This window comes from Balaenoptera acutorostrata, chromosome 1 (assembly GCF_949987535.1).
Source record: "Balaenoptera acutorostrata chromosome 1, mBalAcu1.1, whole genome shotgun sequence".
Lineage (NCBI taxonomy): Eukaryota > Metazoa > Chordata > Mammalia > Artiodactyla > Balaenopteridae > Balaenoptera > Balaenoptera acutorostrata.
The window spans coordinates 127,762,521-127,775,137 of NC_080064.1; the positions used below are offsets into that span (position 1 = coordinate 127,762,521).

The 12,617-nt window shown below is 37.4% G+C and overlaps 1 protein-coding gene across 2 annotated transcripts in view; it reads left to right on the forward strand.

Moving 5' to 3' along the window:
- Window positions 1–2,399: 2,399 nt before the first annotated feature.
- MAEL (maelstrom spermatogenic transposon silencer) overlaps window positions 2,400–12,617 on the forward strand; it is a 37,353-nt gene continuing 27,135 nt past the window's right edge. The window contains exons 1-5 of one of the 2 annotated variants that reach the window (XM_007172457.3): window positions 2,400–2,531; window positions 2,779–2,871; window positions 4,490–4,589; window positions 5,532–5,687; window positions 6,926–6,967. In XM_007172457.3, coding sequence (XP_007172519.2) covers window positions 2,400–2,531; window positions 2,779–2,871; window positions 4,490–4,589; window positions 5,532–5,687; window positions 6,926–6,967 — 523 coding nt within the window. The remainder of the gene's footprint in view (window positions 2,532–2,778; window positions 2,872–4,489; window positions 4,590–5,531; window positions 5,688–6,925; window positions 6,968–12,617) is intronic. The other variant, XM_028164053.2, reaches the window with a different exon arrangement.

The following is a 12,617-nucleotide window of genomic DNA, read 5'->3' on the forward strand; positions in this document are numbered from 1 at the left end:
GAAGTAATAGAAAGAGGGACTCTGTAAACTTAAAGCAGAAATAAAAAGGAATAGGAAAACTGTAAAGTTCATCAATAAAACCCAAAGTTGTTTTTTTTTAAAGATCAATAAAATAAACTTTGGCAAGTATTAAGAGGAAAAAAGACAAGGTATAAATAACATTAGGAATTATGTATATTTTAAATTACAAGCAAATATTTTATGCCAATCAATTTTGTTTTTTAAATCAACTTTATTGAAGTATAATTTACACACAATAAAATGCACACCTTTTAAATGTATTATTTGAGGAGTTTTGACAACTATATGCCACCTGTAACTACTACCACTACAATCAAGGTATAGAATATTTCTGACAACCCAGGAGTTCTCTTGTCAGTTCTCAGTCAATCCCCTTTGTCTACCTCTTGGCCCTAGGTAACTGCTGATTTGATTTCTAAATGATAGTTTTGCCTTTTCTTGAGTTTTGTATAAGTCGAATCATACAGTATCTATCCTTTTATGTATGCCTTTTTTCATTCAACAAAATTATCTTGAAATTCATCCATGTTGAATATCAATAGTTCATTGCGTTTCATTCCTGAATAGCAGTCTACTATGGATATACCACAATTTTTAAATCAGTTCATCTCTTAGTGAACACTTGGGTTGTCCAGTTTGGGGCTCTTATAAATAGAGCTGCTATGAAATTCATTTCCAAGGGGATATATTTTTTCATTTCTCCTAAATGAGTGGAAGTTCTTGGTCCTTTGATAAATGTATGTGTAACTTTGTAAGAAACTGCCACTGTATGAAAAGTCTAGTTATGTCACATTCTTGCCAACATTTTACAGCAATATAAATGAAAACCTAAATGAAATAGACAATTCTATAAAAAGTAATGAATTACCAAAATTGGTTGAAGGAAAGGTAGGAAACCTGAAAAGACTAATAACCATACAAAGTATTGAAATGGTAATCAAAGGTCAACCCCACCCTCCAAAGATATACTATGATCAAAGAGTTTTACTAGTGAAGTTCTACCAAACTGTCCAGGAATAGATAATTCCATCTGTTGTTCAAAGTGAACAGAGAAAAAAGATAGCAGTTCATTTTATGAGGCTATTACAACGCTGATACCAACATTTTGTAAGGATATCACGAAAAAAATCTGTAACTTAATATCACTTCAATCAAGGAAGCAAAAATCCCACATTAAGTATGCTTTAAAAAGTAAGCAATGCCAAGCATGATCAAGAAGAGGTTATAGTAGTAGGAATGGTAGGATGCTTTAACATTAGAAAAACCTAGCAATATCATTTATTGAGCTAACCAATTAAAGAATAAAACCATACGGTCATCTGAAAAGATGCACAAAAAGCATTTAATAAAATTTCAACTCCTGTTCTTGATTTTAAAACATATACATACAACACGTATACACATACTCAATAAACTGAACACAGATAGGAATTTCTGCTGGAAGCACATATTACTAGAAAATCCAATAAAATCGATTGGCACTACTTGAACCAATCTGAGAGTTCAGCAGGGTGACTAAATACACAAGATTAACAGTAAAATCAATGCCTTCTCTACACATCAGCAGTAACTAATTAGAAAATATAATGGAAAAAAGAAATACATATAATAGTTCCAAATATATTCTAGGAATAAAACAACCAAAAATAAATAAATAAATAAACCAGACCTTTATGAGGAAATCTATAAAACTTTATTCAAAGACATTATTTAAAATCTCAGACTCTTACTGTATGTCTCCTTACAAACACTTAAGAAAAACTGCGTTTTTAAAAACCATGTTCTTTGAAACAATAATGTCATTTAAGAATGGGGAAAACCCAAATCAAATCATACTGGTGGTTTTCCTCATCTTACCCGCCTCCCTTACCTTTAGATTGTAAACTTCTTGAGGGAAAAGATCTTGTTTGTCGCGTTCCTCACTCTGTCCCCCCATCCAATACCTTTCACAATTCTCAGCACGGATTTGGCCCCTTACAGTTGTAAAACATCGAAGAACCTGAAGCACTTGCTGGTCCTCTTTCTCTCTACCTATTTTGATGGATGTTACGCAATAATATACGGAAATTGCTCCAAGCCTTCTACGTGACAAGACCTCCGCCAACGACTCATCCCAGCCAATCACAATGCTCCTCACCTGTGACCTCTCTCCCCCACCCCCACCCCGCCCCCATGGCCGCACGAGGGGGAATCTTACCATCTCTGGCTGTTTTTCTCCTGGCGAGACCAATGCGCCTGTGCACCATGCCCTGATTGGCTGAGAGCTACGGACCTGCGCGCGCAGGCCTCCACCTCGGTTACTAAGAGCGTGAGCCGGGCGAGGGCGGCTGAGTGTGGTACTGTCTCTGGCCCGCTTCGAGGCCTGTACCGCACTCACCATGCCTAACCGCAGGGCCAGTCGTAATTCCTACTATTTCTTCGTGCAGGAGAAGATCCCCGAACTACGGCGGAGAGGTCTGCCCGTGGCTCGCGTCACTGATGCCATCCCCTACTGTTCCAGTGACTGGGCGGTAAGGCTGGAGGCCGGTGAGCCCGGGGTCGGGCAGTTGAGCAAACGGGAGGGAAAGAAGACTCGAGGAGGCCAGTGACCCCTGGGCCCCTGCTGGAGGGGGAGGAACACCCCCCCCCCCGCCCGTCCGCGGCTCAGGGCAACCGACGCCGCTTCCGCCTCCCTGTAATGTGCAGGCATCTACAGGCGGGGCCCTGGGCAGTAGGTCCTCACTGCTGCGGCTTGTCTCCCCCTTCTATCTCCTCAAGCTCCTGAGGGAGGAGGAAAAGAAGAAATATGCAGAAATGGCTCGAGAGTGGAGGGCCGCCCAGGGGAAGGACTCTGGGCCTTCGGAGAAGCAGGTAAAGTTAGCCAGAGAAGAGCAGTCACCTTCCTGGCACATAGGCATGCTCAGTAAATGCTGGATGAGTGAATGGGTGAATGTCAATGGTAGACGACTGGGTGATTTGGGTGAGTGCAAAGAAGAGTTTTTCATTTTTTTCCTCATGTCAGAGAATGCCTGCTAAAAAATAGCAGGCTCCGGTACTAGGGCACACCTTGGTATCGTTTGATGGTGAAGACCAGGGAAAATCCCATTAGGAAACCTGCACCCAGTAGACCGTGATCAGCAAAGGGAGCGTTGATATTTAGGGTTTGTACTAGATGACCTCTAAGGGTCTCTTTCAACTCCTTTATGATTTAAGAACGCTTTTTCAAATGTTTAAAAGTAGTTTGGTCCACTCTCTCTTTTTGAATGACACCTGGAACGAGGCCAGTTCCTGTGTTTAAAGTATGGAAATAACAAGATTTGTGGATGTTGGTGAATGTTTGTGTCTTACAGGTAAGAGTTGTATAAAGTTTATTTGGGTTAAGTTCTGTGTAGCAGAATGTTAAAGCACTAAATAAAATTTGTTGCTGATTCATATCAAGAAAAGGCAAGGTAATTGTGGAATTTCCCCCCTTCCTCTGTGTTCTTCCCATTCTTACATAGCAAAAATTCTGTTCTTATTATAAACTGTTAATATTGGATTGAAATTCGAGAGAGTTTTGCTTGTTTTAGGTTTGAGAGATTTTTATTTTATGGCTTTATGTTTGAGTAGAAGCTCTAATCAGTTGAATTTGTACTTGTGAGCCATAATTTTTTTTTTTCTTCTAACTACAGTGTCTTAAGACATCTCCCCTCAAAATGAAAGCCGTGTTGTATGTATACGTCATTGAGACTTGGAGCCAGCACAATCTGGTTTTTATTTTGAGTGAAGAACAAATAATATTAGAGTACTTTGGGAAATGATTTTTTTTTTAATAAATTTATTTATTTATTTATTTATTTATTTTTGGCTGCATTGGGTCTTCGTTGCTGTGCACGGGCTTCCTCTAGTTGTGGTGAGCAGGACCTACTCTTTGTTGTGGTGCACGGGCTTCCCATTGCGGTGGCTTCTCTTGTTGCAGAGCACAGGCTCTAGGCACGTGGGCTGCAGTAGTTGTGGCTCGCGGGCTCTAGAGCGCAGGCTCTAGTTGTGGCACACGGGCTTAGTTGCTCTGCGGCATGTGGGATCTTCCCGGACCAGGGCTCGAACCCGTGTTCCCTGCATTGGCAGGCGGATTCTTAACCCCTGCGCCACCAGGGAAGTCCTGGGAAATGATATTTTTTTAGCTACTGGACAGGCATGTATTGTGTGACCCAATAGGATTAGTTTAGATTATCAGTAGTGGGCAAATGGCTTTCAGCAGTAATTGGAGTGGTTATTTACCACTCAGCCTTTTGATACAAAATATTTATAGATTTTTGCCATTGTTTGCCTTTGGGTGTTGGTTTTATTGACGATTATTTATTTATATACTCATTGGGTTTATTGGCCTGGAGAGGTTACCAAAGTAATCTGTGGGTTGTTTTGCAGTTATTTTGCTAAATTTAAATATATGGTATAAAGTGCCCAGCGAGAGTTCAAGTATGTGGTCAATGATTACCTTTTTCTTTAGAAACCTGTTTCCACCCCACTGAGGAGGCCAGGCATGCTTGTACCAAAGCAGAATGTTTCACCCCTGGATATGTCAAGCTTGTCTCTAAAAAGTGATCAAGGTAGAGTAATCCTAAACTGTTTGCTTAGATAAATTTGGGTGCTTAAAAATACTATGATATATTGATCAGTAAACATGTGTTCTGTTCATTTTGATCCTGCATTTCAAAGTAATTGACTACAGGTGTTTGAACATGATGGCACTAAAGTTGTAAAAGATCGGGTAATGTGCATTCGTTGAAGTAACGCTGGAGAATTTTTTTTTTTTTTTTTTTAGCAAAAATCTGGTCTCTTGTTTTCTACCACTTCATATGTTATTAAACGTACTTTTTGGATTTAAGTGTTTATAGCTAGACACTAACATACACTTGTTATAAAAGTAAAGATAAATTGAGCTAGCCTAGATAAAAACATAGCTAATCAGAGTCCTTGCTATTCTTCCTTCTGGCTGTTTTTTATGAAATGTGTTCTTTGTTAAAAATTTAATCTTCAGCAGTCATAAGTGTGGCCAATCCTGGTAAATAAGACCTCCTTACATTCTCACATTTCTTTCTTCCTTTAGAGAATTTATAAGTGGTCTTGTGTATATTGGTAAAAAGTAAAGAGTGAACTGAATTGTCCATAGTTTATATCAGAGTTTTTCTACACTGATTGTACTTGGTTTTATTTCCCTAGCCCTTATATTTTTTGAGTATGGGTCACAGCTTTTCTTAAGTCATTCCTGAGATTCAGGGCTTATGTACAGCTAAATTACATAGAGCTGGCTCCAAGTTTGAATAATTTTGTTCCTTCATGCACAGAGTGGTTACTACTTTAATCCTTGATAAGTGTAATTATAAAAATTGATTAATTTACCTGGTATAGCTGATTCATTTTCTCTTTTCCAGCTCATTTAGGGATATAGGAACACAAGGAGAAAGGTTCTAAAACTTTTGGTTTTGTCAAAGGGGTAAATGCGAAATGCTCATCTGTTCGTGTTGTCTTTTTATTATTTTTTTTTAAAGCTCTCCTTGGAGGCATTTTTTATTTTTTGAACATTTTTAGCCACGGCGAGCTACCTCCTCACTGTGAACAGCGCTTCCTCCCTTGTGAAATAGGCTGTGTTAAATATTCTCTCCAAGAAGGTATTATGGCAGATTTCCACAGCTTTATAAATCCTGGTAAGTGGCCAGTTAGAGTAGATGCTAGATCTTTAAAAGTTATGTTTTTTATATTGACCTTATTTGATAATAGTATTTTTATTAAAAGCTGTTGTGTAGGTAAGTTCTTAAAATGTAACACAGGACTTCATAATAATTGGATGAAAAACTATTAAGAACTAAGTGTTGACACAGAGTTTTTGGTTTAGTCTTTTAACCTCAAGTAAGCATTAGAGTTGGGTGGATAGAATGCTTGAAAAATGTGTAGCCTGCTATTCGCTTATTTGCGGTCTTACATCTTAGAAATTTCTGAAAGCTTCTTATACCTTTGCTCTTTTCTTTCTTTACCCCATCCTTCACCTCCACAGTCACTAGTTTTTAACTTGCTATTGCCTTATAACCTTGAGCAAAGTACTTATCCTTTCTGAACCTATTAGCTCATCTATAAATTGGGGATAATGCTTATTGGAGGCCTGTTCTAAGGAATACATGAGAAGGTATGGAAATAGCCTAGTATTTAATAGGCTCTCGGGTATTCTCACTATTTTTTCTTCCTACTACTCCACCCCATCAAAAGCAATTAGTAATGAAGACATAGGATTTGATTCAATTCCCAAGTTGGTAGATAGTAGTTAAGGGAGCACTATACCTTTAAAGGTAAGTGGGAGGAATGTGTAGGGAGAAGAGTAAAGGAGAAGAGGTTGGGAAAAGAAGAATTTCATCTTCAGTTTTATCAATTGCTTTAAAATTCATTAGGACAGTCCAGTACTTTTCCTTGTTTTCAGATAACAAGAAAAAATTTCCTACTTACACTTAGGAGAGTTGCTGCTTAGGACATGTCAAAAAACTACTTTTTTCTGTACGGGTGTAAAACATTAAAAAATAGAATTTGGAGACTTTTTTCCTCCAAGAAATACGTAAATACCTTGCTATATCAAGGGCCTCATGAATCCCTGTGGCCTGTTCGTGGACCCCTGGCTAACATTCCTTTAGCACAAGTTTTCTTTACCTAGTATTTCTTTCTCTGTGAGGAATAACTTGCTTTTTAAAGTAGCTTAGACAATATACCAAGATTCTTTGATAGTCATAATACCTTTGGTTAGGAAAAAACTCCTCTATGAGGGTTTAATCTTCTGTAATTTCACATAGCAGTAACAAGTACCTACGTTATGATTTGGTTATCCTGTGGAATATTACTGTAGCACAACCAGAGAGTTTCCAGATTTCTGCTTCTCTCAGTAAAATATTTTGTATTACAGGTGAAATTCCACGAGGATTTCGGTTTCATTGTCAGGCTGCAAGTAAGTATAAAGTAATGGGGTAGAATATAGGCATTGAATACATGCGTACCTGGTTAAGATGCTGCTTTAAACAGACACATAAAACATTGATTGGGGGGAAGAATAACCTAAATTATTGTTGGAGAATCTTCATAGAAGTGGTAGATGGTGTATGTAATCCTTAAAAACTTTAAAATTATATAGAATGAAAGGATAATATCTTTTTCCCTTTATGGAGATTGTGTTTTTATTTTCTTCTTTTTTCTGCTTATATCCTTTGGCTTGAAGATCAGCGGCTTTTACTGGCCAGGTGCATAGGTAGGTCTTTTAACAGGTATCAGGTTACCTAGATTTAGGGCCATTCACAGGAATATCCATTCAAAATTAAGGGATAAAAAGTTGATACTTCAAAAAATAACAGAATGTGGGCTTCCCTGGTGGCGCAGTGGTTGAGAATCTGCCTGCTAATGCCGGGGACACGGGTTCGAGCCCTGGTCTGGGAAGATCCCACATGCCACGGAGCAGCTGGGCCCGTGAGCCACAATTGCTGAGCCTGCGCGTCTGGAGCCTGTGCCCCGCAACGGGAGGGGCCGCGATGGAGAAAGGCCCGCGCACCGCGATGAAGAGTGGCCCCCGCTTGCCGCAACTGGAGAAAGCCCTCGCACGAACCGAAGACCCAATACAGACAAAAATAAATTAATTAATTAATTAAAAAGAAAATCCTTAAAAAAAAAAAAATAACAGAATGTTAAACAGCAAAACAGCTATGAATTAATTTTTCAGATGAGGAAAACGGGTTTCTATTTTAAGTATTTTGCAACCAAAGGATGTGACTGTGTATATCTAAGCTCTTGTACTCTTTTCTAGAAACTAGATTTTAACCAGTTTCTTATTTGATTAAAATGAAAATCATGATAATAGGTTTGCTTTTTAAGTTTTATTCAAAATGTCAGGGTTTTTTCTTAAAAATGTAGGCAATTAGCCGGTAGAAGGGTTTGAAATTAGAAATAAATTTTTCAAATCTGCCATAACAAGCAGCTGTTTTGTAATACTTATAATATTGTTCTTTATAAATGAAGAGAATATTTTAGACTCATTTTTGGTTATGTCCTTTGAGTTTTTTCCAGTCTTAGTGAAAAATATGTACTAGTCCTTTTTTGTTTGCCTGGGATCAGGGCTGTAGGCCTTGGAACAGGGAGTTTAAGGCAATTTTTTTTAGTAAGTTTGTAGCTTTGAATGAAAAAAATTATAGAATAAAAATTCTGTTGTAACTTTGAGGTGTGAACCTAGCTAATCTCAAGTGTTACATTGTCTGAGGTTATTTGATGAAATAGGTAGTGGTAAAAACCAAAAATAGAAACTTAGCTGGTGAATTAATTTCACATTTTTACTTAAGTTCTTTTTCTGGTTTGTTCATCTCATGAGTGCATTGGAATCCCTATGTGCCAGAACACTCATTTGTGAGAATGTCCCTTTACTGTTTATTTTGTTTCTGATTAAATTTTTTAAAAAATCATTTTTAAAGGCTTATTTTTACAGTCTTTCCAAATTAACTGATTAACAGAAAGTGTGGTTCTTTTTTTTCTAACATCTTTATTGGGGTATAATTGCTTTACAATGGTGTGTTAGTTTCTGCTTTATAGCAAAGTGAATCAGCTATACATATACATATATCCCCATATCTCCTCCCTCTTGTGTCTCCCTCCCACCCTCCCTATCCCACCCCTCTAGGTGGTCACAAAGCACTGAGCTGATCTCCCTGTGCTATGTGGCTGCTTCCCACTAGCTATCTATTTTACCTTTGGTAGTGTATATATGTCCATGCCACTCTCTCACTTTGTCCCAGCTTACCCTTCCCCCTCCCCATGTCCTCAAGTCCATTCTCTACATCTGTGTCTTTATTCCTGTCCTGCTAGGTTCTTCAGAACCTTTTTTTTTTTTTTAGATTCCATATATATGTGTTAGCATATGGTATTTGTTTTTCTCTTTCTGACTTCGCTCTGTATGACAGACTCTAGGTCCATCCACCTCACTACAAATAATTTCATTTCTTTTTATGGCTGAGTAATATTCCATTGTATATATGTGCCACATCTTCTTTATCCGTTCATCTGTCGATGGATACTTAGGTTGCTTCCATATCCTGGCTATTGTAAATAGAGCTGCAATGAACATTGTGGTACATGACTCTTTTTGAATTATGGTTTTCTCAGGGTATATGCCCAGTAGTGGGATTGCTGGGTCGTATGGTAATTCTATTTTTAGTTTTTTAAGGAACCTCCATACTGTTCTCCATAGTGGCTGTATCAATTTACATTCCCACCAGCAGTGCAAGAGTGTTCCCTTTTCTCCACACCCTCTCCAGCATTTATTGTTTCTAGATTTTTTGATGATGGCCATTCTGACCGGTGTGAGATGATATCTCATTGTAGTTTTGATTTGCATTTCTCTAATTAATGATGTTGAGCACTCTTTCATGTGTTTGTTGGCAATCTGTATATCTTCTTTGGAGAAATGTCTATTTAGGCCTTCTGCCCATTTTTGGATTGGGTTGTTTGTTTTTTTGTTATTGAGCTGCATGAGCTGCTTGTAAATTTTGGAGATTAATCCTTTGTCAGTTGCTTCATTTGCAAATATTTTCTCCCATTCTGAGGGTTGTCTTTTGGTCTTGTTTATGGTTTCCTTTGCTGTGCAAAAGCTTTTAAGTTTCATTAGGTCCCATTTGTTTATTTTTGTTTTTATTTCCATTTCTCTAGGAGCTGGGCCAAAAAGAAGCTTGCTGTGATTTATGTCATAGAGTGTTCTGCCTATGTTTTCCTCTAAGAGTTTGATAGTGTCTGGCCTTACATTTAGGTCTTTAATCCATTTTGAGTTTATTTTTGTGTATGGTGTTAGGGAGTGTTCTAATTTCATACTTTTACATATACCTGTCCAGTTTTCCCAGCACCACTTGTTGAAGAGGCTGTCTTTTCTCCACTGTATATTCTTGCCTCCTTTATCAAAGATAAGGTGTCCATATGTGCGTGGGTTTATCTCTGGGCTTTCTATCCTGTTCCATTGATCTATATTTCTGTTTTTGTGCCAGTACCATACTGTCTTGATTACTGTAGCTTTGTAGTATAGTCTGAAGTCAGGGAGCCTGATTCCTCCAGCTCTATTTCTCATTCTCAAGATTGCTTTGGCTATTCGGGGTTCTACCCATTTTTTGATTGGGTTGTTTATTTTTTTGATATTGAGCTGCATGAGCAGTTTGTAGATTTGGGAGATTAATGCCTTGTTGGTCGCCTCATTTGGAAATGTTTTCTCCCATTTCTGTGGGTTGTCTTTTTGTTTTGTTTATGGTTTCCTTTGCTGTGCAAAAGCTTTTAAGTTTAATTCGGTCTCATTTATTTATTATTTTTATTTTCATTACTGTAGGAGGTGGATCCAAAAAGATATTGCTGCAACTTATGTCAAAGAGTGTTCTGCCTATGTTTTCCTCTAAGACTTTTATAGTATCCAGTCTTACATTGAGGTTTTTAATCCATTTTAAGTTTATTTTTGTGTATGGTGTTAGAGAATGTTCTAATTTCATTCCTTTACATGTAGCTGTCCAGTTTTCCCAGCACCAACTTATTGAAGAGACTGTCTTTTCTCCATGATATATTATTGCCTTCTTTGTCGTAGATTAATTGATCATAGGTGCGTGGGTTTATTTCTGGGCTTTCTATCCTGTTCCATTGATCTATAAGTCTGTCTTTTTGCCAGCATCATAGTGTTTTGATGACTGTAGCTTTGTAGTATAGTCTGAAGTCAGGGAGCCTGATTCCTCCAGCTCTGTTTTTCTTTCTCAAGATTGCTTTGGCTATTCAGGGTCTTTTGTGTTTCTGTACAAATTTTAAATCTTTTGTTCTAGATCTGCTGTTGGTAATTTGATAGGGATTACACTGAATCTGTAGACTACCTTTGGTAGTATAGTCATTTTGACAGTATTGATTCTTCCAGTCCAAGAACACAGTATATCTTTCCATCTGTTTGTTTTTCATCTTCGATTTCTTTCATCAATGTCTTATAGTTTGCAGAGTACAGGTCTTTTGCCTCCTTAGGTAGATTTATTCCTAGGTATTTTATTCTTTTTGATGTAATGGTAGATGGGGTTGTTTCCTTAATTTCACTTTCTGATCTTTTGTTGTTAGTGTATAGAAATGCAAAAGATTTTGTGTATTAATTTTGTATCCTGCAACTTTACCGAATTGATGAGCACTAGTAGTTTTCTCATAGCATCTTTAGGATTTCCTATGTATAGTATCATGTCATCTGTGAACAGTGACAGTTGTACTACTTCTTTTCCAATTTGGATTCCTTTCTTTTTCTTCTCTGATTGCTGTGACTAGGACTTCCAAATTATGTTGAATAAAAGTGGGGAGAGTCGACCTCCTTGTCTTGTATCTGATCTTAGAGGAAATGCTTTCATGTTTTCACCGTTGAGTATGATGTTGGGTTTGTTATGTTCCCTCTATGCCCACTTGCTGGAGAGTTTTTATCATAAATGGTGTTGGATTTTGTTCGAAGTTTTTTCTGCATCTATTGAGATGATCATGTGGTTTTTCTTCTTCAATTTGTTAATGTGGTGTATCACACTGATTGATTTGTGGATATTGAAAAATCCTTGCATCCCTGGGATAACTCCCACTTGATCATGGTGTATTATCTTTTTAATGTATTGTTGGATTTGGTTTGCTGGTATTTTGTTGAGGATTTTTGCGTCTATGTTCATCAGTGATATTGGCCTGTAATTTCCTTTTTTTGTGGTATCTTTGTCTGGTTTTGGTATCAGGGTGATGGTGGCCTCATAGAATGTGTTTGGAAGTATGCCTTCCCCTGCCATTTTTTGGAAGAGTTTCAGAAGGATAGGTGTTAACTCTTCCCTAAATGTTTGATAGAATTCACCTGTGAAGCCATCAGGTCCTAGACTTTTGTTTGTTGTGAGTTTTTAAATCACAGTTTCAACTTCAATACTTGTGATTGGTCTGTTCATATTTCTATTTTTCCTAGTTCAGTTTTGGGAGATTGTACCTTTCTAAGAATTTGTCCCTTTCTTCTAGGTTGTCCATTTTATTGGCATACACTTGGTTGTAGTAGTCTCTTATGATCTTTTGTATTTCTTTGGTGTCTGTTGTAACTTCTTTTTCCTTTCTAATTTTATTGATTTGAGCCCTCTCCCTTTTTTTCTTTTTGAGTCTGGCTAAAGGCTTATCAATTTTGTTTACCTTTTCAAAGAACCAGCTTTTGGTTTCATTGATCTTTTCTGTTGTTTGCTTTGTCTCTCTTTCATTTATTTCTGCTCTCATCTTTATGATATCTTTCCTTCTGCTAACTTTGGGTTTTGTTTGTTCTTTTTCCTTTAGTTGCTTTAGGTATAAGGTTGGGTTGTTTATTTGAGATTTTTCTTGTTTCCTGATGTAAGATTGTATTACTGTCAACTTACCTCTTAGAACTGCTTTTGCTGAGTCCCATAGGTTTTGGATAGTCATGCTTTCATTTTCATTTGCCTCTAGGTATACTTTGATTTCCTCTTTGATTTCTTCAGTGATCCATTGGTTGTTTAGTAGCATATTGCTTAGCCTCTGATTGTTTTTGGTTTTTACAGTTTTTTTTCTTGTAGTTGATTTTTTTAAATATCCTAGTGTTA